At 44.2% G+C, this 26,985-nt stretch overlaps 1 protein-coding gene across 1 annotated transcript; it reads right to left on the reverse strand.

The window, feature by feature from the left end:
- Window positions 1–302: 302 nt before the first annotated feature.
- gprc5c (G protein-coupled receptor, class C, group 5, member C) lies at window positions 303–26,783 on the reverse strand (the record flags this gene model as incomplete). Its single annotated transcript, XM_084322994.1, has 4 exons — window positions 303–413; window positions 20,511–20,675; window positions 21,503–21,606; window positions 25,796–26,783. 4 exons carry the CDS (start codon window positions 26,781–26,783, stop codon window positions 303–305), a joined length of 1,368 nt encoding a protein of 455 aa, XP_084179120.1.
- Window positions 26,784–26,985: the final 202 nt, after the last annotated feature.

The raw sequence follows: 26,985 nt of genomic DNA on the forward strand, positions 1-26,985 counted from the left end.
AAAACAGCATTTTTCTACCTCAAGATCTCGAGCTGTTTTGAGCCTGGGCTGCAGGGCGGCTCCTAAACCACTGCGGAGCGTCGTCGTCTATCTCAACATTAACATGCAGCGGTGACTATATGACATCACATATAGGCACATTTTCAAACGACTCAGTTCAGTGAGGGTGAATATTGTGAGAGGAGAATTGGAAGAATGCGCCAATATGAGAATTTTGAGACATAGATCATATTAATATAAGTTCACATAGCTAGGAAACAATGCTAAACACTCAAAAAGGCCATTTATAAGATAGTTCCCCTTTAAGACTTGGCCCTGGTGCTGTTTTTCAGTTTGCTGAGGGGCCTGTGGGGCCTGGGTCTTGGGGTTGTGGTCTGGGGCCTGGGATTGTGGTCTGGGGTGGGGGTTGCTGCCTGGAAGGAGTGGGAGTGGGCTGGGTGCATGTTTTTAGGGACAGAGGGGCTTTGACAGGGACTGTGCATTACTAGACTTCAGGGCACATGCAGGGTCCCAGAACATGCTGGCCTGGGTTCAACATGTGCGTTAAGACAACTAACAATACAAGCCTTGCATGAAATGTTTGTGTAGTTGTCTCTATTCCAAAATGGCTGTGTGTAACCATTTTCAAAAGAAAATGCCTAATTTCTGTGCAGTGGTAGAGTAGGTAAAACAATGGAAAAGCATGATATTACTGCTCTACTGTGATTTGTTCACAAGATCCAGTAATAAGACACTAAATTATTATGTTTTTGTTGATATAGTTCTCATATTGTGGGCGGGGAGGGTCTCTCAGCCAACCAAACTAAAGCACCACTCCACTCAGCCAACTAGACTAAAGCACCACTCCACCCAGCCAGCTAGACTAAAGCACCACTCCACCCAGCCAGCTAGACTAAAGCACCACTCCACCCAGCCAACCAAACTAAAGCACCACTCCACCCAGCCAACCAAACTAAAGCACCACTCCACCCAGCCAACCAAACTAAAGCACCACTCCACTCAGCCAGCTAGACTAAAGCACCACTCCACCCAGCCAACCAAACTAAAGCACCACTCCACCCAGCCAACTAAACTAAAGCACCACTCCACTCAGCCAACTAGACTAAAGCACCACTCCACTCAGCCAACTAGACTAAAGCACCACTTCACCCAGCCAACCAAACTAAAGCACCACTCCACCCAGCCAACTAGACTAAAGCACCACTCCACCCAGCCGACTAGACTAAAGCACCACTCCACCCAGCCAACTAGACTAAAGCACCACTCCACCCAGCCAACTAGACTAAAGCACCACTCCACCCAGCCAACTAGACTAAAGCACCACTCCACCCAGCCGACTAGACTAAAGCACCACTCCACCCAGCCAACCAAACTAAAGCACCACTCCACCCAGCCGACTAGACTAAAGCACCACTCCACCCAGCCAACCAAACTAAAGCACCACTCCACCCAGCCAACTAGACTAAAGCACCACTCCACACAGCCAACTAGACTAAAGCACCACTCCACCCAGCCAACTAGACTAAAGCACCACTCCACTCAGCCAACCAAACTAAAGCACCACTCCACCCAGCCAACTAGACTAAAGCACCACTCCACCCAGCCAACCAAACTAAAGCACCACTCCACCCAGCCAACCAAACTAAAGCACCACTCCACCCAGCCTACTAGACTAAAGCACCACTCCACCACTCCACACACACGCACGCACGCACGCACGCATGCACACACACACACACACATTCACTCACTCACACACACACACACACACACACATTCACTCACTCACTTACACACACACTCTCATACTCAACCACCTACTCACTCACTCACTCACTCACTCACTCACTCACTCACTCACTCACTCACTCACTCACTCACTCACTCACTCACTCACTCACTCACTCACTCACTCACTCACTCACTCGCTCACTCACTCAAAAGGAAACAAGCAGTGTTTTGTATGTATGTGTGTGTGTCTGTTTGTGTGTGTTTGTGTGAGTGTCTGTGTCTGTGTGTGTGTGTCTGTCTGTCTGTGTGTCTGTGTGTGTGTTTGTGTGAGTCTGTCTGTCTGTCTGTCTGTCTGTCTGTCTGTCTGTCTGTCTGTCTGTCTGTCTGTCTGTCTGTCTGTCTGTCTGTCTGTCTGTCTGTCTGTCTGTCTGTCTGTCTGTCTGTCTGTGTGTGTGTGTGTGTGTGTGTGTGTGTGTGTGTGTGTGTGTGTGTGTGTGTGTGTGTGTGTGTGTGTGTGTGTGTGTGTGTGTGTGTGTGTGTGTGTGTGTGTGTGTGTGTGTGTGTGTGTGTGTGTGTGTGTGTGTGTGTGTGTGTGTGTGTGTGTGTGTGTGTGTGTGTGTACCACTGACTCGCTGGACAGACCTCCTCAGATACCTGCACTACCAGCAAGACACAGACACCATCTTCCAGCACCAATAACCTCACAGAGAGAAGCCTCCAACACCACTGACACTGCTCTGCTTGCCTACCTAGACAAGCTACCTTACCCTGCCAATACCATATTAATGTGTTATACCTAGACAAGCTACCTTACCCTGCCCATACCATATCAATGTGTTCTACATAGACAATCTATCTTACCCTGCCCATACCATATCAATGTGTTCTACATAGACAATCTATCTTACCCTGCCCATACCATATCAATGTGTTATACTGTATGTAGACAAGCGACCTTACCCTGCCCATACCATATCAATGTATTATATATGTAGACAAGCTACCTTACTGTTGACAGAGTCACATGGGGAGCAATAACTGGTCATGGCGACGAGGTCTTCTTTAGCCTTAACTGGTGTGGTTTATTTTCATATGTACATTTGCACCACTAGACCTGCTCTCCGTGAGAGCTAGAGAGAGAGAGAGACAGAGGGGGAGGGAACAATCCCTTATACCTGATACCTGATGTCAGCTACAATAGCTGTGTCTCCTTACGCCTATAGCGCCCACAGTTAAAGTGCAGTTACATGCAAACATATTAATACATTACTTACACTTAACACTCCCACTTATGAATGACGTGTATACTGTACAACTTTTCCAAGAAAAATAACAGTTCAAAACATCAAAAGAACATGGCAGTCAATATTACATAACAGGCAATATTTTACACACCAAACATGACCCCTGCAAATTTGTTCAATTTCAGTTTGGGGACAGGCTTGGTCATAGCGTCTGCAACCATGTCGTCTGTAGGACAGTAAACGAGTGTAATCTTTTCTTCTCTGATGACAGATCTAATGAAGTGATATTCTATATCCACATGTTTACACCTCTGTCGGCACACAGGGTTTCTGGCAAGTGCAATGGTTCCCTGGTTGTCTTCATAAACAACAGTTTTCCTATATACATAGGTATCCATTCCTTCGAGCAGTTGTTCTAGATAAATACATTCCTGTATTGTTAAGGCTAGAGCCATATATTCGGCTTCACAAGTTGATAGTGCCACTGTGGGCTGTTTCTTTGTTTTCCATGAAACCAGTGAGCTGTCTGTACCCATACTTACACAATACCCTGTGGTACTTCTCCTGTCTGTGGCGTCTGCCGCCCAATCTGCGTCACTATAGGCTTGAAGCCCTAAGCCCTCGCTGCTCTTTCTGAAACAAAGCTGTTTATCTGCTGTACCTTTAAGATAACAAAAAACATGTTTTGCTGTAATCCAGTGCTCTTCTGTGGGATCAGCAAAATGCTGTGATAATTTACTCACTACAAAACATAGGTCAGGGCGAGTACATGTTGTCAAATAAATGAGGCTGCCTATGGCTTCCCTGTACATTTTTACATCTGTACATTTTTGAGCATCCTCATTGTAGTCTAGCTTTTGATCACATGGTGTTCCCCTAGTTCTACACTCCTGCATGTCAAAACGATTCAGGATCTTTTCCACATATCTCTTCTGGGATATTTTTACACAACTGGCAGACTGTTCGAAATCCATGCCTAGAAAATGTTTTAACCTACCTAGGTCTTTCATTTTGAATCTGGTGGAGAGCATACCTTTCACCTGCTCTAGGTTTCTAGTGTTGTCTGCTGCGATGATCAAATCATCCACCCAAATCACAATTATCACTTTCCCTGACTCTTTTGACTCCTTTGTGTAAACACAGGGGTCTACTGGGTTCTGTATGAAGTGATCTTCAATTAGACATGTATGAAGCATCTCGTTCCAATTTCGCCCAGACTGTTTCAGGCCGTAAATGGATTTTTCTAGCATACACACTAGCTTCTCTCCTTTCTTCTCATAACCTTCAGGTTGTTCCATATATATTTCTCTATCAATGGGTGCGTGCAGGTAGGCTGTCTTCACATCCATCTGGTGTAAAATCAAGTCGTCTTTGGCTGCCTTCTGCATAACTACCCATACACTGGTCAGATTGGCTGTAGGGGAGAATGTCTCACCGTAGTCTATTCCTTCCCTCTGACTGTAGCCTTTAGCTACAAACCTGGCCTTGTACCTGTCGTGCCCTTCAATACCCTCCTTGATTGAGTACACCCACTTGCCTCCCACTGTCTGTCTACCCTCGGGTAACTTTGTTAGAGTAAAAGTATGATTTCCCTCCAGGGACCTCATCTCCTCATCCATCGCTCTCTCCCATTTTCCTGACTCAGGGGATATCATGGCCTTTTTAAAGGTCTGAGGTACACCACTCACTACTCTGTAGCAGTAATCTATGCTGGTAAGTGTACTGTCATCCTCGTCACTTTCTCTCTGGGCATAGTCTTTCAGATACTTTGGGGGTTTATGTTCCCGGGGGGGATATCTCCCACTGCATGAGGCACGTGACGTCACCCTAGGGTGCTTCTCGCCATCATCCTCTGGTAGCTGTTGACCGTCTGTCTGCATGTCTGTGCTCAGTACACTAGGCTGTGGTGTCTCTCTTTTCTCACACCCTACTCTGGAGTCTAGCTCTGGCTCCTGTGTCTGTGTTTCGTTCTCACATGTTGTCTTTGTGACACACTTTACTAACCTGTGCTTTTGCACTTTCCCCTTACCGGGATAATAGACTAGAAAGGCGGGGCTGCCCTTGTCATGCCCTACAAAAAGTCCTTTTTCACACCTGGACTCGAGTTTTCCTCTGTCCTGTTGGTAAGCATAACACACTGACCCAAACTTGTGCATCCTGGCTAGATCACACCTTTTTCCTGTCAGTGCTGTATACGGGGTGGTGCCCGTGTGCTTGTTAAAACACTGATTTCTGGTGTAAGCTGCTTCTTGGACCGCATAATGCCATAGACTCTTAGGTAAGTTACCGTCTATTAGCTTACACCTAGCCATTTCGAAAAGAGTGAGCCCTTCCCTCTCGGCTATCCCGTTCTGGTGCGGGGAGTAAGGACAGGACGTCTCATTGTCTGATCTTGTTCCTTCTCAGCAGTGACTGAAACTCTCTATTTGTAAACTCTGTTCCGTTGTTGGACCTCAGGCATTTTACGCTGCCATACGGAGCTACATCTGCAAGGAATTTCTCTGTGGCCTGGAGTGCGTCACTCTTTGCTCTGAGAAAGTAAACAAACACTGCCCCTGTACACACATCTGTGAAAGACTGCACACATTTAAAGCCACCTATGGACTAATTATTTACTGGACCGGCTAGATCTGTGTTAACTAGCTCAAGTCGTGTCTTTATATTTCTGTGGGACCTCTGTTCCTTGTTTGAGTGAACTTTCCCTTTACACATCACATTCTTTGTTAGGTCTATGCTTTTCACCGTTAATGTGCATGCCTACTGTTACCGCCTGCAGCTTCAGTATATCCTCGTAATTACAATGACCCATGATCTCGTGTCTGAATATCATGACTGACATTACACATATCATTTTCATTACATTCTGTTTGTAGATAATACATTCTCTTGTACACCTCAATGTTAAATCTCGTACCGTCAGGCTCCACAAGAACATCGTTACCTTCATTGAAGAACACTTTGGCACCGTTTGCAGTAGCAGATTTGACAGAAAATTGTTCTTGGGGGAACGAGGGTATGTAGAGGGCATTCTTCAACGTCACTGTGCACCGGCGCCCCTCACTGTCTATGAGGCATACCTGTGCGTCTCCTCTCCTCTGCGCCAACCCGAAAGTGTGCTTCCCGTCTGCCAGCTCCATGCTGTGTCTCTCCGGCTCGAAGGTGCTGTGAAAGTTCTTGAATCGGTTCCTGTCGTTGATAATGTGGGACGATGCACCTGTTTCCACGATCAGTCCCTTCCTCTGGACCTGCTGCTGCTGCGTTGACTGGCTGGCGTATGCTGTCTGCGCCCCGAAGGTGAAGTCCTCTCTTTCCGCTGCTCTCCGGGCGTCGTCTCGACTCGCCTCACGTCCACCGTTGCCGCCATCTTGCACACAGCCGCCATCTTGCACGTGCGTGTACCGAGTGCTCTGTTCGCGATTCTTTCTACACACTCTGTCTGCGTGTCCCGAAGTTTTACAGAAACTACACCAAACAGTTTTTATGCACTTATCATTTCGGTGACCCTTTTCTCCACATCGCCAACACGCCATCTCCGTCGGGGGTCCGGTCTTTTTCTTTGGCGCTGCCCGGGCCTTCATTACCCTTTCGCCCGCCTCCTCGGCGACCAGGTCTTCTGAGGCCTTGAAGTTCCACAGCTTGGCCTTGAACTCCCTCAGCGACATGTCCGCTGAACTGTGCGTCACCAACAGTGTGAATGGTTTATACATCTCCGGTAGTCCCCTCATAACCATCGCCATCATTAGTCCATCGCTCGGTGCTTCTCCTGCACTCTTGAGCACCGTGATGATCTGTTCCGCCCTGATGATGTATTCAGTCACAGTCTCTGTGTTAGCTTTCTTCAGCGCAGTCAAAGTTATATACAGGGATACAATCCGGGGCCTACCTCTGCCGATGTAGTGTTCTCTTAACACTTTTAGACTCTCTCGGCCTTTGTCCTTTGTGTCCCGGAATATCAGCCCCAAGCTCGTGTTGTCTAGGAGTGGTGCTAGCTCGCAGTATGCGTCGGCGTTCAGCTTAGTATCCAGGGCTGGCGCGGCCTCCGTTATTTCTCCCGTGAGGCCTGTCAAAATTGTCTTTTTCAGCCCCACTCCGTGCATACAGCACAACATCCCCTCATCCCAGAGCTCGTATTCTTCTGCCCTTCCGTCAAACGTGGGCCACTTGCTTCTGCCTCTGGTCGTCATCTTTTGATTGTAGCTTAGCTTAGCTGCCTGTTAGCTTAGCTTTAGCGTCCCGCGGTTTTCCCGCTGCTAAACTAGCCTAAACTTTTCAGCTAACTAGCTATCGTTATTTTGCTCTTCCGTGATCTGGGCCCATAACCTGTTGACAGAGTCACATGGGGAGCAATAACTGGTCATGACGACGAGGTCTTCTTTAGCCTTAACTGGCGTGGTGACAGAGGGGGAGGGAACAATCCCTTATACCTGATACCTGACGTCAGCTACAATAGCTGCATCTCCTTACGCCTATAGCGCCCTCTTACTGTGGAACAGTTAAAGTGCAGTTACTGTACATGCAAACATATTAATACTTACACTTAACACTTACCCTGCCCATACCATATCAATGTGTTGTACCTAGACAAGCTACCTTACCCTGTCCATACCATATCAATGTGTTCTACCTAGACAAGCTACAGTACCTTACCCTGCCCATACCATATCAATGTGTTCTACCTAGACAAGCTACAGTACCTTACCCTGCCCATACCATATCAATGTGTTCTACCTAGACAAGCTACCTTACCCTGCCCATACCATATCAATGTGTTCTACCTAGACAAGCTACCTTACCCTGCCCATACCATATCAATGTGTTCTACCTAGACAAGCTACCTTACCCTGCCCATACCATATCAATGTGTTCTACCTAGAAAACAGTCAAAATTATTGGGATGGCAATAAATCATGTAATTAAATGTGTATTGTGTTGTTATTAGAAAGAATAAGAATATGGATTGAGCGTATACATTTCGTCAAATGTATATACTCTCTTTTTTAGACTCTTTTTGTATCACAAACAGTACTGTATTTGTAAATCTGGTATGTCATAAATGTATAGATGTAGCAGTACTGTCTATCTGTTATATTCATGTTATGATGAATTGAAAATGGGGGACCCTGATGTAAACAAGACGAAAGTCTTTCTCTGGTCTGCATCCCCTTAACAATTGTGTGTATTGAGCTGTACTGTATTGTACCCATTCTGAAATCTGTTAATAAAATGTTCAATCAATCAATCAATCAATCAATCAATCAAGCGACTGTAGGACATAATTAACACAATTATGTAATAAGGTGGAAACGCAGTCTTGTTTAATGGCCTAATGTTATTACTGTGTTGCCCCATGAGGGACATTATAATGTAAGTACCTTTGTGTGGAAAACAAAAGACTGATTACTACAGTAAGAGTTATTATTACCACAGTTGCCCAAGAATTCCTTGACCTTTATTTTATTTATTTATTTTTATTTGTTCTTTATTTATACAGGTAAAACTACGAGCCAGAGATCTTCATGTCCGGCCTGTTTACAATAGACATATAAACTAGACCATGAGCTCAGACAGGATGCATACACACACACACACACACACACACACACACACGCACGCACTGTCTGTGTGTTAGCTGAGGGGAGCAGCTTCCTGCAGACCATATATGGGCAGCTTCCAGACCATATATGGGCAGCTCATTCCACTCACCTGCTCAACAACCACACCTGTCAGCCATCTTCTCATCAGCCCTGCAGTACATCTACCCCGTTTCTTCAGTCACTCTTCGTCAGATCATTAACTCAGCTACTTGGTAGTGACGTTTCTTCTGTCTCAGGATCACCACTGTCTGCCTGTCTTCTCTGATACAGACTCACCACCTCCAACCTTCCCCAGTTTTTGAAATAAACTTATATTGTATTACTACAGTGTCCGCCTGCATCTTGGGTCCCCAGTCCTGGTATTGACAACACGCGCACGCACGCACACACACACACACACACACACACACACACACACACACACACACACACACACACACTATTGTGTTTCCTTTCTCAATACCTATTGTTTCATCCTGCAATTCCCAATAAATCAGATGGCACACAAAGAGTTATGGCTCCCCATTAAACCTCTCTGCCCTTACATAATAAGCCTATTGTTACAGGACCTACTGTATATATATATATATAACAGAATGGTGTGAGAACTTCCATAACCCATAGTACAGTGCTGTAGTGTGTTTTACCTTCTTGGAAAAGAAAATTAAACATTGTGTTCGACATCAGAGTTGTGGATGAGACAAAACATATTGTTTTCCCCCAGTATGTCCTTCCTCTCTCGTGCCCCTCATCCAGCCTGCAGCACTGGTCTCACATAACAGCCTTTGTTGCTCTGTGTCTACCATGTGAAACTGAGAATCACAGCATGAAGATAATCTTCTGCACAACAGTATCACGGCCAAGGGTACTGCTGGGCAATATACAGATTTATTTTGTATATGTGTGTTAATATGTTACTTGTGGGATATTTTTTTATTATTATTTGTGAATAATGATTAAACATTTTGTTGTCTAAATGAATGATAGAGAAACATACATACAAAGCCTGATTTCTCGTAAAATCCTTTCAGAAATATTTGAGAATGTGTATTGAAAAATGTATGATGTTTAATTTTGATAGTGTATACTTTGCATTACCTTACCATCCTTGATGATGATGATGATGAACATCAACTGGATTATCTAACATGTGATAAGCAGACATTGTGATATATGTTGTTATTGAAAGAAAGTCCTTCTGTATACTGAGATACCATCCTCCATATGGCCCTATAGTCTGGGGCGTCTGAATGACACATGGGATGTAACCTCCACCCTATACCTTTTCCTCCTGGGTCTTGGGAGGTTATCAAGCCAAAGCAGCTGCGAGTGACCATAAATCACACACCGACCTCTTGACCAAAGACCCCCCCATTTAGCTGTGGACTGCGTTTGACCTCTGATTCAGACTGGCAGCAGCAGTGGGGTGGGGGTGTGAGGGGAGGTAGGCTGTATTTGAAGCAGAGCTGGGTGGGGATGAGACGGGTTTGGGATTGGAGTGGTCAATGGGGTGGTCAGAAGTTAGAGAGAGTAAAATTGCACGTGTGTGTGTGCATGTGCGTGTGTGTGTGGGGGGGGTCAACCAATTTCAGAACTGCCTGAATTGGTATCTATTTGCTCATCAGAATCTCCACAGACTATGCTCTGTAAACACCTCTATGATGAACAAGCACTAAGCAAACAGTCACAATTTAAAATGAGACAAGGGGAACATCTCAGTTCGTTCAGTTTACACCAGTGACGAGTCCTGTGAGACCAGGACACACTGTTCCCCAGCCTGGTATACTGTGTCTATCTTTTACAGCTCCAGGCTTTATTAGCCTGGGCAGAAAGAGCGAACAGCTAATGCTGTCATGGTTTAGACAGTATAGCCCTGGGTGGTGGAAACTCCACCCTGCTGTTGTCCAAGTCAAGGCTTAGCCTCTTTGTAGGAAGTTAGGGGGTGATGAGAAACGTGAGTACACTCGGATAACTTAGATACTAGTGCTGTCCCCTCTTAAATGGTAAATGGCTGCTTTTTTATATAGCGCTTTTATCCAAAGCGCTTTACAATTTGTTCCTCACATTTCACCCATTCACTCACACATTCACACACTGACGGCAGAGGCAACCATGCAAGGTGCCAACCTGCTCATCGGGAGCAATTAGGGGTTAAGTGTCTTGATCAAGGACACATCGACACGCTGCCCGGGAGGAGCGGGAATCGAACCGGGAACCTCCGGATTACCAGGCGACTGCTCTACCTCCTGAGCCACTGTTGCCTCTTAGTCAACTCAACTCAACAAATGACTTGATTAGTCGACTAAGACTTTTGTAGTTTTTTTTTATGCTTTTTTCCATGCGGAATGAGTTATCTTCTGAAAAAAAGTATAACCACATTTCTGCTTAAAAGAGGTAATTCTGTGTGATTGCATGTGGGGGGAAACACAAGTTTAGAGATTTGACTTTAAATCAACAAATTGATTAGTTAAAGAAAATTCCATGACTATTAGTCAATGTATTTAGTTGAGGACAGCCCTACTTGAGTTGATATGTTTGTTTTTCCTATAAAATAATATATATACTGTATAGCAAAATCCCAATTTTGGAATGGGGGGGATTATGAACAATTGTAATAAAGTATTGCAGGTATAGTATTTGTCCCACTTACCGCCCCGGTAGCACTTTATAATAACACCCTGTTATAATACATGTATAAGGTATTTGTAGATAATGTACTAATCATGAACAAATCATTATACATTCGTAAATTATTATTAAATCATTTATAAACTATATTTGTATAACATTTACAAATTAGTTCTACATTATTTATAACTCATTATCAACATTGTTTGTACTTGATTTGTTCATCATTAAATAATGTTGTTTAATGTGTAGTAACACATTTGTAGACGCTTTGAAAAATGGATATGAAAAAACGACTATACTGTACCTCAATTTATTGTTTATATGTTCAACAAATGATTTGTTAAGACATTCATAAAACATCTATAAATCATTTGCAGATGCTATTGTGTGCCCTAATCTGAAGTGAAGCCTATTCATCATTAACAAATGTCTAATACAGTTAATTATTTGTTTACTTTTTCATCACCTGTTACAAATGTTGTAGACAGCTTTCAGATACACCCTTCTTTGTGACATCAAACAGTGACATAATTAGGACTATAGATAAATGCAATTTTATTAACATATAAAATACATGTGCATGACATATAGTGTAACATGGGGGGCATTAGGACCCAGGAGTACCCTGACCAGGTAGAGTATCTAGAGAGGAAGTCTCACACGAGTGAGACTTGACGTCACGTGTGTTCCCGTCTGTTTGAATGGAAGCACGATACATGCAGAACCAAGTTATCCATGCTGCTCCTCCTGCCCCACGCTTTTTTTTTTTTTTATCCACTTTTTCCTCCCATTTTCTATATTTTTCTCCCATCCCAATTTCGTATCATCCAATTTCAACCCTCCCCTGTCACGGACGCTGTTTCTTGCCTCCCACAAGCCAGCTGCAATGTGGACTAAGTCAAACATAGCACAAGTCCCCTCCGGTACTTGAGGTAACAGCAGTCGCATCTTTTCACCTGCGCAGCTCGATCTCTCAGTGGCGAGGAGTAACGCGTGGGAGGCTCACGCTGCCCCCGACACTTCCTGATTCTACTGCGCAGGCGCACCAACCGACCTGTAGGAGTCGCTGTCCACAACGCCCGATCCCCACCCATCAGTTTCCCACCCCCTAATACGGCCAATGTGTATTAGTACGGACGACCAGCTAAACTGAAAGCAAATGTGGAGCGCTGGGCTCGAACTGACGAGCCCAGCGTCTCCAGCATTTCATGGCGAGTGCCTTGCCCACTACACCACGTAGCCGCCCTTGCCCCACGCTTTTAATAAGGTATGAGCAGGTTAAACACCTTTTTTGTTGGTAAATCTATTCCATCATTTCCGACCTACAAACAACTCTTATATGTTGTGTAGACGTACTTGATGTGGTGGGCGCTAACGTTACATTAATTTTGTTCCTAATGTGTGCTCAGTGCTCAGTATATTGCGGTATGTGATGATGACACGACACACAAGAGTAATAATTATTTGTATTTTCAGGCTGTATCGGCGCCTATACAGCCTGAAAATACAAATAATTATTACCCTCGTGTTCATCACATACTGCAATATACTGAGCACTGAGTACACATTAGGAACAAATGTAATGTTAGCGCCCACCACATCAAGTACATCTACACAACATATAAGAGTTGTTTGTAGGTCGGAAATGATGGAATAGATTTACCAACAAAAAAGGTGTTTAACCTGCTCATACCTTATTAAAAGCGTGGGGCAGGAGGAGCAGCACGGATAACTTGGTTCTGCATGTATCGTGCTTCCATTCAAACAGACGGCAACACACGTGACGTCAAGTCTCACTCGCGTGAGACTTCCTCTCCCTCTCTAGATACTCTACCTGGCCAGGGTACTCCTGGGTCCTAGTCCCCCCCCGTGTTACACTATATGTCATGCACATGTATTTTATATGTTAATAAAATTGCATTTATCTTTAGTCCTAATTATGTCACTGTTTGATGTCACAAAGAAGGGTGTATCCGAAAGCTGTCTACAACATTTGTAACATGTGATGAAAAAGTAAACAAATAATTAACTGTATTAGACATTTGTTAATGATGAATAGGCTTCACTTTAGATTAGGGCACACAATAGCATCTGCAAATGATTTATAGATGTTTTATGAATGTCTTAACAAATCATTTGTTGAACATGAAAAATAAATGGAGATACAGTAGTCGTTTTTTCATATCCATTTTTCAAAGCATCTACAAATGTGTTACTACACATTAAACAACATTATTTAATGATGAACAAATCAAGTACAAACAATGTTGATAATAAGTTAGAAATAATGTAGAACTAATCTGTAAATGTTATACAAATATAGTTATAAATGATTTAATAATTTCACTTTATAGTAGGAGAAAGGATTACTAAAATCACAATCAGTTATTTCCACCATCATCATCATCATCACACTCAGAATGCATTCTGTACCTTCATACTGTCTGACAGCTTAGTCACTAATAGACAGTAGTACAGGTGATTTTTGTGCCATTACCAAGAGCAGCCTTCCTCTGTGTGGTTAATAATTTCTTTATCATACACCTGGTGGACACTTGAGTAGGCAACTGTAATGTTATTCAAAATAGAAACCTACACTACCCATTGTCCTTGTCGGTAGCAATGTGGTTTAGTGAAATTATAGGCAAAATAATGGGTGTCAATAGTCATCGTACTGAACACAATGGCTCTTTTTCTAGGCTGTAAAAAGCTATGCAGGGCTTGGAAATGGGTGGGAAGTTAGATGGTTGCTATGGACGGCATCGTTGTTGCATCTTTGAGCCTATAGTGGTGGTGAAGGAGGCTATTTACACCCTACATTGTAAAGCACTTTGAGTTTCTAGTTTCTGTATAAATGCAATGGTCATTCATTAATTTGTTGGATCACGAGAAATCGATTGGTCAAACAAAAACAGAAGAAGGGATGGAGAAATAAAAATGGTTGAGGTTTCTCCCATGACGGTTGTGTGGTTTTCCAACATTTCTTCCAACTTCCTGTGGTCCTGAGTATTGAGCCTTTGTGTTAGACTCTAGCCGTCTCCCATGGCGGTGGTGGAAGAGGCGGTTTCAGTGCCATGAAATGATGTAGAGGATGACAATACTCAGTCTTATAGTGACTCATTCATTCTCAATAACTGTCAGACTAAATGAACATGTGGAAAACTTGTTTAGTTTTTGGATGTGTGAGATTATGTGCTAATAAATCAGCATTATTTCTTGGTGAAGTGCCCCTTTAAAGTTTGTGCGTGTGTTTAAATATTTTGGTGAACTGCCCCTTTAAGTATCAAAAGTAAAGGTATTATATCAGTATTCCTCATTACTGAGGAATGTTCTATTCTTGATGCACTGAGCTCCTAAAGGTTATGTGTTGGTGTTCCGTTACGCTGGATGTGATTATTAGCCTACTTGCTCTTAAATCTGACAGACTTGGATTTTAAAGTGCATGGTTTTAATAAACATGTGTTTTGTATGTAAATCCTCAAAAAAGTACCTTCAAATTGTACCTAATCTTACACTATGTCCTGTACACTATGTAACCTTTTCATGAAAAGGTATGCTTTCTTTAGAGAACCCTCCCCAACAGCGATGCATGAAACACAGTAAAACTGCCCATACAAGCTCTTCTGGTCAGACACATCTCATGCCCCAAAATCTATAAAAGGCTACAGTCCAATTTCTAGAGCATAAAATGTTAGCATCACACATGTAAAACATGCCCAGAAGTTTCCTTGCTTGAAGAAATTTATTTTTGTTGCCGTTTTCTCCTTCTTATACAGTACTCCATGTTTAACACAGTGCACATACCCCCAACAACCACAGGGTGCCTGTCTTTCTACCTTCCCGTCTTCATATTGAATCACCTCCTGCATCACATGATCTAAGATCCACTAGAGTGTCTCCATTACAATATTACATTGTTAGTGATGGAGCCTCCAATTTTACAGACCAGCTACGCTAGCCTAGCTGTTGGCCAGTGGTCCGTATCAGCTTCCATTCTTTTGTGCTAAGCTAGGCTAGCTTGCAGCCGGATAGCTTTCTACTGAACGCAGAGAGGAAATTGGTATCTATCTTCTTGTCTGACTCTGAAGAGGGCAAGTGCATTTCCCATAATGTCGCGGTGTTCCTTTAAGTATTTAATGACTTTCCAGCCCTCCGCTCTCTGGCTTACGTAATAGTGGCCGTACACAAACCTACCCTTTTGGAGTCTTCTAGCACTGGACAGACACCCGGGAGACCCTGAGGGCAGTTCCATGGCCTTATCACGAGTGAGTATGAAAATGACCCATGCAATGGGGAGAGTGCATGGAGTCAGTTTCCACTCACAGGCGTGATTGTGCTTTGAGATGCCATCTCCAGCCAAGCACAAGTGACCCGACAGGATCACACACCGAGCGTGGCACGCATTCAGACTCCTCCCCCTGACCGCAGGTGAACTTTATCCAATAGTATTCCATTATATCATCATCATCATTGCAAGCATCTTGGTAGGCAAACAACAGGTGACTGTAAATGACAACCGTGTGGTCAATGATCCGTTACTGGCATTCAAGTGCCATTTCGGTAGGTCAAGCTTCACACGTCATGACAATACTAGCTGGTGTGATGGTGGTTAGAGGACATGTTTGTATTTCATGAGTAAATATGTATACAGTAGGCCTATATATAAAAGAAAAAAAAAAGATTATAAAAACAAATTTGAGTCCAGGGCTGTGGTGTAGTGAACAAATGTAATGTGATTTTGCAACTTTATATTAGATGGAAAGCATTACGATAAAAAAAGATTATGCTCTTGCCTGTTTTTGTTTGATTTAAAGCAGCAGTATGCAACTTCTGAGAAAATGGTGAGATTATTTGTCCAGCAGAAATAGAGCAAGCTCTGCATCACTTTTCAAGCCCATGCAGGCCAAAAACGAGTATACTCGTGTTTCGTCGACAACGCTTGAGGACATAGCAATCAGTCGGCGATTTGGTGCCTCAGACCTATTCTTTCCCGTATCATAGCCATGCCCAATATACACGAGTAATTGTGATCGCCATGGGACGACTGGGATTTATTCATTTAAGAGTACCTTCTGACTGAGGTAAGGTCTATTTTAGGTAACCTGCTGGTATTTTTTTTACCTAAAACATGCTTTTGTACCGATCACATTGTCGTATTTTACCGAACCTAAAACATGCTTTTGGTAACGATCGCAATTTCGGGGTAAGTATGATTTTGTGAAGACACATATGTATATGGTATATACCCTTGATTTGGAAGTATTTGGGGTTTCAGGCGAGCAACCCGAACAATTTGGGCATAATGCATATAACACGTCATATCTCGCGATCTATGAAAAAAGACTGGATTATTTTGGAAAGGGGTGATGTTTAGCATGGAATAGCGCACAAACTAAAGTATGTAGAGATTAACTGGTTAGTCAGTGTTGGACTATGAACAATGCCTGTCAAATGAGCCATACTATTGTCTCCATAGTTATAATACAGAACACACGATGGGTCCGCAAACATCGGTAAAATGGTCAATAACGCTCGCGCCATTGAGTAGAGATGGGAAAACAGCGTGGCAGTCAATGAGTTAAGCCAAATAAAAATAATAACATATACAGTATATATCCTCTTAACTCTTTGGGCGCCATACCCGAGTATAGTCGGGTTATCTCGCCAACCATTATACTCAGGTTTTGATCCTTTGATATTTTCCTTTTATCCCCGTTCTATACGGTCAGCCGGAGCCCTCTAGGTCTCCCGGACTCATCTGCCTACATTGGAATTGCAATAACGATCGAATCTCACCAGGTGGCAGTATCACCTACCCTTTGAACTGGAATGGCTTTTTTTCAAGGGCTCCTCCTCCTTGGAGACAGAGAGACACAGCGATCGCCTCAAGATTTTTTTGCCTGAAGCCTATTTCAACACGAGTATAGACATATACACGGGTAATCGCGATGGCAATGCAATCACTGGGAATTATTCTCTATTAGGAAGACCTTCTGGCTAAGGTAAGGTACATTCTATGTCTATTTTACCGAACCTGAAACATGTTTTTGTAACGATCACAGTCATGTTTTACCGGATGTAAAACATGCTCGACAAACACGATTGCAGTTTCTAGTTAGAACGTGAACAATGCCTGTCAAATGAGCCATACTATTGTCTCCATAGCTATAATACAGAACACACGATGGGTCTGCAAACATCGCTAAAATGGTCAATAACGCTGGTGCCAGGCGGTACAGATGGCGAAAGTAAGTGGCGCCTAAAGAGTTAAGTATCGGGCGGCCCGACTGCATTTTGCAAGTTGAATTTGCAATGGTTGTATTTGCTATTTGGACCTGTACTACATAAGACTTCAGGCTATGGAACCGCAGTGTTTTCCAGCTCCTACCTCTATGCTGGAACTTAAAAACAGGCATCTGGCAACCACTAAACAGAAATGTGAGTACACCCAACTTTTACTTCAGTGTGTTCAAACCTCTGTTTCTCTAATACGTTAGCACTGCCACTCAGTGATTTTTCTTTATTGCCTTAGCAACTTCAGAATGTTATCTTTCAAAAGAGACCAGACTCATGCATGTGCTATAAGTATAACGTATAAAGCTAAGCTTTGCAAAAAAGGTATGCGGTCGTCAAAAACAAAAATGGCCCCATTTTTGCCTGATGCTTAAGAGGCTTATATATATATTTCCCTGCCTCCGATTGGCAGGTGGTTTTGCACATTGTGTGTACTTTCCGACCAATGTGACCCTGGGAACACCACTTGGCTAACCTCGTTCTCAATTTTATCTCCTTACTACATGAAGCGTCCCGGTCATGGAGTAAATTCTTCAGGCAAAGCCGTTGCAGTGGCTTAAACGAGGAAATATTGTGCACTTCACACGTTTCTACAATTGTTTTGTCGAAACCGGAAAGCCTGTAGCCGGTACTTCCTGTACTTCCGTTTGCACACTTTAGGAGGCATAGCTTTACCAGCCTACCACTTGGCAGACCATCCGATTGGTTATTGATGCAGGGAGCTGTTGTTTTTGGCCAATCAGATGTGTTTGGCCTGCCTAGTGGTGTTCCCAGGGTCGCATCAGAAAACTAAGACCACCACCGTGTTCCTAGTCAAAAGGTACACACAATGTGCAAAACCACCTGCCAAGGATTTTTTATTTTATTGAATTTATTTATTTTGTATTCAGCTTAAAGCTGCTGGTGCCTCTGGGAGTCTGTGGGAAACCTCTGTGGCGCGTGGCGCGTGCATGGGCTTGAAAAGTGATGCAGAGCTTGCTCTTTCTGCTTGGCAGGTAACCACACTCTTCTCAGAAGTTGCCCACTGCAGCTTTAAGGAAATTAAACGTAAATTAAATATGGCACGTGTGAGTGCTATAGATATTCCTGACACATAAACAACATACCTGTACAGTATTTACATGAATTCAATACCATTAGCTAAATTCAACGTGTGAACTGATTCTCACAATCCAGGCATCAAAACCTCAACATGTTGACAGTCTACTCTACAGTCTATAGAGTGCACGGTCCTCTATTTAACTAACATCTAATCTAAAGATGTATCCCTGTGATAAAACACAAGTCATTTTCACCAGGCAGTGTAGACTCCTGCGGGCAAAGCCACATTTCTAAGTATGGAATGTTCCCATTGCTTTTCCCTCTTCTGGGATTACAGCAGATATGTCACTTCACACCCGTTGCCCTCTCCTTCGCCGACCCAGACCCAGAATCAACTTTAGTGATGGTTTAAAAAAACATTTGCATACAGTGTGTTTATGTGAATGCTGCTTGCAAGCATATGCCTGCAGAGTAAAACAATTTAAAAAAATAAAAAGGAAAAATAAATCTCATAAAAACGTAATGCTTAGGGAGAGTATTGCCTTCCATCATACTGCACTGTCAGCGAGATCGGTCCGTGTCATTCGTTCCCGGCGGAGAGAGCCTGCGGTCTAGTCTCGATAAATGGCGACCGTTGCAAAAAGCCATTGTTCCCCGCTAAAGCCGTGGGCTTCACCATATGCTTTGACTTCCAAATGAAGCGCTGTCCCGTCTGGGTGCCCAGAGGTGAGTGGAGAGTTCAATCAATAGAGGGTTTTGCTGCTTTGCGTCCCGGCTCGTTGTTCCCCCGGACGCCACCCTCCAAAGTCTAGAGCTGATGGGTCCCCTTTAGAGCCAAGCTCGGGGAGCCGTCGGCCGACAGCGAAATGCAGCCAACGGGAGCAACTGAAAAACGTGTGAAACTAAACGTTTCTTTTTTTGGAGAGGAGCGCTGAGGGTTCATCACCACTGCGACCTCCTATGCATACCATTCCCCTGCAGAGAGAAAGAGATCATATCGTTTAATACGTTGTGATGAGGAACAAGTAAAGAAAAGCTGGTTTGAAGATTAAATTATTAATAATTAATATGAGAAATAATGAGAAATGATTAATGACACTCCTATCAAGTATTCCGAGGTCTAAAAGAGGGGCCAAAAGGTACAGAGAGAACACACACCAGCTCCACTATTGCTTGGATCTCAGTAAGAAAAACTATGTAGTAGAACTCAAGAGATGTACAGAGTAGACTCAGCCCAGCCAGTACAGAGTAGACTCAGCCCAGCCAGTACAGTACTCAGCCCAGCCAGTACAGTAGACTCAGCCCAGCCAGTACAGTAGACTCAGCCCAGCCAGTACAGTAGACTCAGCCCAGCCAGTACAGTAGACTCAGCCCAGCCAGTACAGTAGACTCAGCCCAGCCAGTACAGTAGATGTACAGAGTAGACTCAGCCAAGCCTGGTACAGTACATGCACAGAGTAGACTCAGCCAAGCCTGGTACAGTACATGCACAGAGTAGACTCAGCCCAGCCAGTACAGTAGATGTACAGAGTAGACTCAGCCCAGCCAGTACAGTAGATGTACAGAGTAGACTCAGCCCAGCCAGTACAGTAGATGTACAGAGTAGACTCAGCCCAGCCAGTACAGTAGATGTACAGAGTAGACTCAGCCCAGCCAGTACAGTAGATGTACAGAGTAGACTCAGCCCAGCCTGGTACACTGAACTAGCGAGGGAAGAAGACAGGTGGCCCTGAGAGATAGAGGCTCCAAGAGGTAAAAAAAAAAAAGAGCAAAGGACAAAGGAAGTGATTCATAGATGACCTGTAGGAGAAGTTGCTATGGATACGACAAGAGCTGAAAGGACTGCATGCGCAGAGGTAAGCGAATAGAAAATCAGCTGGAGGAGGAGGAGGAAGGAGGGGGTGGTAGACAAGGAAGAACCAGTAGAGGTGAGGAGTGGAGCGAAGAGAAGAGGTGTTGAGGAGGCACCACCTACGCTGCTGCCGTTAATCTGTGAGGTGGTGCTGCTGCTGGGGGCGGTGGTGGTGGTGGCGTCCGGCAGGGCAGTGCGCAGGGACGGGGTGCTGCTCTGGCTGTGGGCTGGGGAGCTGGCAGTGGCCCTGGGGATCACCGAGTCATAGCTAGACAACTGAGCCTGGGGCTGTCAGGAGTGAGCAGACGGCCCATGACAGAACAGAACAAAAACAAAACAAAAAAGCACAACATTCAGAAGACAGGAGAAACAGGCCTAGGAGATCCTCTTTCCAATATCAATTTACCAACCATGTATTGTGTATGTATACGTCATCTTGTCTAGCACAGTCTCTGGAGCGTAACAGTAAGAAGCATTTTGTATGAAAGTATTCTGTACTTCTGTATGACAACTATTAAAGAAACTTGTATGTACAGTATGCATGTTTGCGCACGTGACTGTGCTTGTGAACCCGCGGAGTGAAAGCACGTCATGCACATGTTTGTGTATATTGGTGAATGACGACGTGGATATTGAAATGTTACAATGTGTGTATGAATGTATGTAGATGATACACCGTGTATGAATGTATGTAGATGATACACCGTGTATGAATGTATGTAGATGATACACCGTGTATGAATGTATGTAGATGATACACAGTGTATGCATGTATCTAAATGACATACAGTGTATGAATGTATCTAAATGACACTGTATGAATCAATGTATCTAAATGACATACTGTGTGAATGTATCTAAATGACATACTGTGTGAATGTATCTAAATGACATACTGTGTGAATGTATCTAAATGACATACTGTATGAATGTATCTAAATGACATACTGTGTGAATGTATCTAAATGACATACTGTGTGAATGTATCTAAATGACATAATGTGTGAATGATGTATCTAAAATGATAAACTGTGTATGAATATCTAAATTACATACTGTGTGAATGTATCTAAATGACATACTGTGTATATCAGAAGTGGGCAGGGCTTACTCACATTCCCCCCCAGTCCCTTGCTGATGAGAGCCAGCTCAGTGGGCTGGTAGACCGAGCTGCGCAGCTGACCACTGTACCCACTGTAGGGAGAGACGGGCTTGGCACCTGGGGGGGGGGGGGGGCAGAGAGAGAGAGAGAGAGAGAGAGAGACAGAGACAGATAAACGTCATGCTGTTGTCATCCCTAACCTCTTGTCCTTTCAGTAAGATATCACAGGCCCTTTAGACTGTTATCCCAGGCAGCCAGCCAGTGTTACCAAAGGGGGGGCATACGCGTGGTTTGATTTAGGGATGCACTGATCCGATATTGATATCGGATATCGGCCCCGATATGACTAAAATAGCTGGATCGGGTATCGGTAAAAATATATATATATATTGGATTTTTTTTTAAATGTATATATAATCATATATATATTATATAAAATAAGAAATAACAATTCAGTACATTTATATCTATGTGTTAATTTGTTACATTTTGTTTCACTAAGTTAGGAAAGTAATGTTTTAAGTCAAGCCTGATGTTGCCTTGCACAAAAGAATGATCCCAGTCTCTTCCACACAGTGAGGCATACCGTTTATTAATTGAACAATGGGTATCGGATCGGTACTCGGTATCGGCCGATACCCAAAGCCAGGCATCGGTATCGGGACTGAAAGTCAGATCGGCGCATCCCTAGTTTGATTCCTATGACAAGATCTTAAACACTGCATTGGTCTTGTATCTTGTTTAGTGCTTTCCACTGCAGTTTCCCATATAGATTTATTTATGGCGCCGGCCCACCACAATATCAGACTAGACTCACCAAAACTGACACAGTAACTGCTTAATCCAACACACCGTGGCCGGCCACCACAAGTAACTTAAAGGGGCACTTCACCAAACAATGCCGATTTCTTTTGCACATTATCATAATCTCACACGTGTCGAAGAACTTTGCGCACAGTTTAAATTTGTTAAGTTATCAAAGAGTAAAGGAGTTTGAATATGGCCACCGGTGATGTCATCTGGGACATTGAATCCTTGAAAGGTTCATTTCAACTCCATGAAAAGGTGTAGATGAAAAGGGGGGACTGCTACTGTACCTCATCATTTCATTGAGATGTAATTAACGAAATACAAGGATTCAATGTCCCCGATGACATCACCCATGACATTCACTCATTTACTCTCAATAACTGTCAAACTAAATTAATGTGTGCATTAATTAGTCTTTGGATGTGTGTGAATCGGAATAGTACTATGTTTATGTTTATTTCTAGGAAAACTTTCATATACTATAGGAAGAAACACAGACACATCTGTGAGAAACACAGACTCTGGAACCCAAACCTAAAAGGCACACGCAGATTTGCATGAGGGGCACGGCCACTTTGTCGTCCTCCTTCAGATTGAAAACAAAAAAAGCCTGCTGCTCGTGTGAAATGCCTTCCCCGGATGAGACTGTCGCCACGCCTCAGGTCGCCATGGGGACGTGGTAACGCAAACACAAGCTGCCGCGATGTGCTTTCTGCTGGGAATCAAGGAGGCAGACGGAGTGGGAGTGTATTTACGTGTGATGTGCCGGTTAGGGGGGATATGGTTAGATGAGTCTAGACATTCATTAACGGACCAGGAACTTCCCATTCCCACTCTGAAATCTACTTCTGGAACGGTGGGAATGGAATGTGTGGGAGAGGAGGTCGGTTTTGTCGGGTTGATCGGTCGATTGAATTCGACATTTCTATGACTGAGAAAATCATTTACTTTTTTGGTAATAACTCACATTGTGTCGTGTGTGTGTGGAGCAACCTTAGCTTAACCCCAGAGGGAAGGTTGAGGGGTTTTAGACAAGCGGTTTTCACCTGTCCCAATGGAAGCTATGGGTTATTCAAATCATAAATCATACGGTAGGCTTCCGACTTACAATAATAAATCATATCCGATATATAATATAAATAAAATATAAATATATAAATAATCTATCAGTCATTTTTTTTATTTGAGCAGATCAGACAAGACTGAGAATTAAATCGCACACTCCTGCTACATAATACATTTTAACTGATGTTTTGGCAACAAACCTTCCTCTAGGACAGGTAAGACCTTACACTGTAAACGCTTGCTGGTATACAGTACCTCATGAACAGAACTTTGGTGTACACTCCTCCCCTGTATGTTGGCCTACAGATAGAAGCATTGCATACCAACACCAAGGCTGTCCTCGACTAAAGGAATTCTTAGTCCACTAATAAGATACATTGTAGTAATTGTAGACTAATCAATTAGTTGGTTTCATCTACAAATGTGTCAAATTTGAATTCCCCACATGCACTAACCCATAATGACCTCTTTAAATCCAGTGCTTACCAGAAATGTGCTCATCATTTGTTCAGGAAATGTCTCATTTAGCATGGAAAAAAGTATCAAATCGACTTACCAACGTTTTGGTCGACTTAAGACCAAAACCCAACCGACTAATGGAGTCATCGACCATGAAGGGGCGGCCCTACGCAAGAAAACAGTTGTGTGACAACAAGCTGACTGCCTCACGGCGCCATACACATGATCATCTTTGATTACCCCCCACCTACTCTTTCATAAGCCCGGGTGATGAGGTCTGGCCTGGTGCCCGGGGCCAGGGGTGTGGGCAGCGGGACACGCAGTCCTGTCTGGCCCCACTGCTCTGAGATCAGATACTGTCCAGGATAGGATTAAAACATCAGCATATCAAATTCTCAAGGGGGTCAGAGAGCAGGTCACTGCCCAAACTCAACACCCTTTTTGATGATGTTTGAGGCATTTTTGGTCAATTCTATTCTCTTGTTGTTTTTGTTTCCACTCTCAACATTTTTGGTTCCAAAATCTCAGGATTTTGGAACTTCCCTCAGGTTTATAAATGTAATTTGTATTGCTCATCTAGATTGTGTGACTTTATTGGTATTTAGTTATCTCCACCTTGTGTGTTTGGTCATGTCTGTGTGTGTCCGTCTATCCGCAGCTAATCTCACAAACTTCAGGGCCGATTTGGATGAAACGTTGCACATATTCTGACAGCAGGTCAAGGATCTGAATCCTCGAATATTTTTGGAATTGGGCAACGAAAGGTATTTTATTTTAATGAATTCCCATCATTGTCGATTGAAAGATTACATTCATTATAAAGTTAAACCTTTTGTACACTGGGGCTCTCTGGCACCCGTTTACAACATGCCATACAAGTGAACCGATTGTCATTGATATACCGATGCATTAAAAACATTCCCCCCCAGCAAATCTTTTAGTTACATCAATATTGTAATGCCAGAACAGTTAAGTATTTAATGTTCACTATTGCCCATTACTAGGCCACCGTCATTAGCTTATCAACCAGGAAATGCTTGTGTGAAACCTAGTATAAAAGGTGATTTATGCAGGAAACCGATTATTTATTCAGCTAATCTGTTAGTTACAACAACATTGTGTAAGCTAAGCAGGGTGTGATTATGTGTGTTGTATTTCCAATGTTCACTATTTGGCTAAACAAGATGGCTGCTCTTGCCATAAATCACATCACTCTCAGGGCTCTACAGTGTGACTGATGACTTAACGTTAGAAGCCCCGCTAAACTCTGTTCAACTCAACACAGGTTGTCTGTTGCATGTTCCTAATCAATGCGAAGACCAACATATGGCAAAAGAGTATGCAGGGAACATTGATCTGTTATTTTTAACCATGATCACGACAATCTAATCAGAGAAATGTGTCCTTCGTGTTTTAGCATAGTTACCTCACTGGAAGGCCTGATTCAGACCTTTTTATATCTCATTGTGGCCTCAGTTTGCATTTCTGAAAGCAGGCAGGAATTTTACTGGCAGAGATTTGCGCTACACAGAGCGCACCTTTCTAGTTCTATATGTGAAGGTCAGTCTGGATAATCTAAACCGAAGAAGGGATATCATTATCATATTCTAGATATCAAATAATAAACAAACAGGAACAGATACAGTACACACACTTGATTATTCCCAGTACTAGGCAACCTGAGACAATGTTCCCCATGCAGTTCATATAGTGTCATAATGTTATGATGCAAGTCCCAGTAGACCGTCTAATGAACTTCCTGTTGTATGTTGCAATGTGTATCAAATAGACACCTTGATGATTTTGAGATGTGTGCAACAAGTGAACAAGATACGGTGTTGTTCAGGGAGGCTATTCCTTTGTGTGTGTGTGCAAGTGAGTGAGAGAGAGATTGTGTGTGTGTGTGTGTGTGTGTGTGTGTGTGTGTGTGTGTGTGTGCATGCGCATGTCAGGTGCGTTGTAGGCTACACACCTTGGTTGGGCTCGTCCATAGAGAAAGCCTTGTTTTCCATGAACATGTTCTGAGAGCTCTGCTCCTTGAGGATGGTCTCATAGCCGACGCCTCGGCTGGGGTACAGGTCCTCGCCGAAGCCCTGCTGGGGGTCCTCCTCTTGGTTCAAGTAGCAGATCGCCGGGATGGAGTAGAGGATAAGGAACACCCAGGCGTTAGCCACCAGGGCTATGGCCAGAGTCGGGTCATCCCACGTGGGACCCCCCGTCCTCTGGTTACCGTAGACGTACATGGCGACCCACGCCGCCCAGATGCCGGCGGTCAGCAGGCCGGTCAGGAGGACGAAGGCGCCGTCCACGCGCCACTGCTTCTGCTTGCCTCCCATCACGGCCAGACTCGCCACGATCACCGCCAGCAGCAGGTTCATCACGTAGATCAGCGCCATGACGAAGTCCTGGTTGGCGATGTTGCACGGCGTGGCCGCGGCTCTGCCGGCGTCGGACGTGGCGTTGAGCGGCCCCTGCGGGTGGCGCACCACCGTGATGATGAGCCACTCCGTGTTGATGATGACCTCCACGAGCCAAAGCCCCACGGCTCCCAGACACAGGACCCAGGCCCTGGGCCCCTGGCTCCGCCTGGCCAGGATGTTCAGCCTCACGCTCTGCATCAAGAGACAGGCGAGGCAGCCGGCGAACAGCACCCCGAAGAGGAACCGGCGAGAGGCACAGGTGGAGAAGTCCTTCTCCACGATGAAGGCAAAGGTCAGGCAGAAGAGACCCAGGGTGCAGATCAGAAAGCAGGCCTGGAGAGCCACGGAGCTCTTGTGGTTCTTGTCCGTCACGAAGGGCATGCTGGCCAACACCACGATGAACAGGACAAAGGAGAACACCACGCCGGCGGCGGCAAAAGCCTCCAGGACGACACCCCACACGGAGCCGAGGTCACACAGGTTGTAGTAGAGCGAGTCCACGTTCGGGCCGCAGCCCTGTGGCGTGTCGTTGGCAGCCATGGAGACCGGAACAAGCAGAGGAATGAGCGGGATCTGGAAGAGGAACAGCTGTCACTCGAGTGGCGCGGTTCCTGGATGTCAACAGCACCTGTTCACAGGGGGGGGGGGGGGGGGGGGGGAGAGTCTGAGTACGCTGGGATGTGGTGAGAACTTAAAGGAGTGGTAAGACAGGGCGATTCGTCAAGTCAAGACTCTTCATACT

The sequence above is a fragment of the Notolepis coatsorum genome (genome assembly GCF_963971535.1).
Source record: "Notolepis coatsorum genome assembly, chromosome: 10".
NCBI lineage: Eukaryota > Metazoa > Chordata > Actinopteri > Aulopiformes > Paralepididae > Notolepis > Notolepis coatsorum.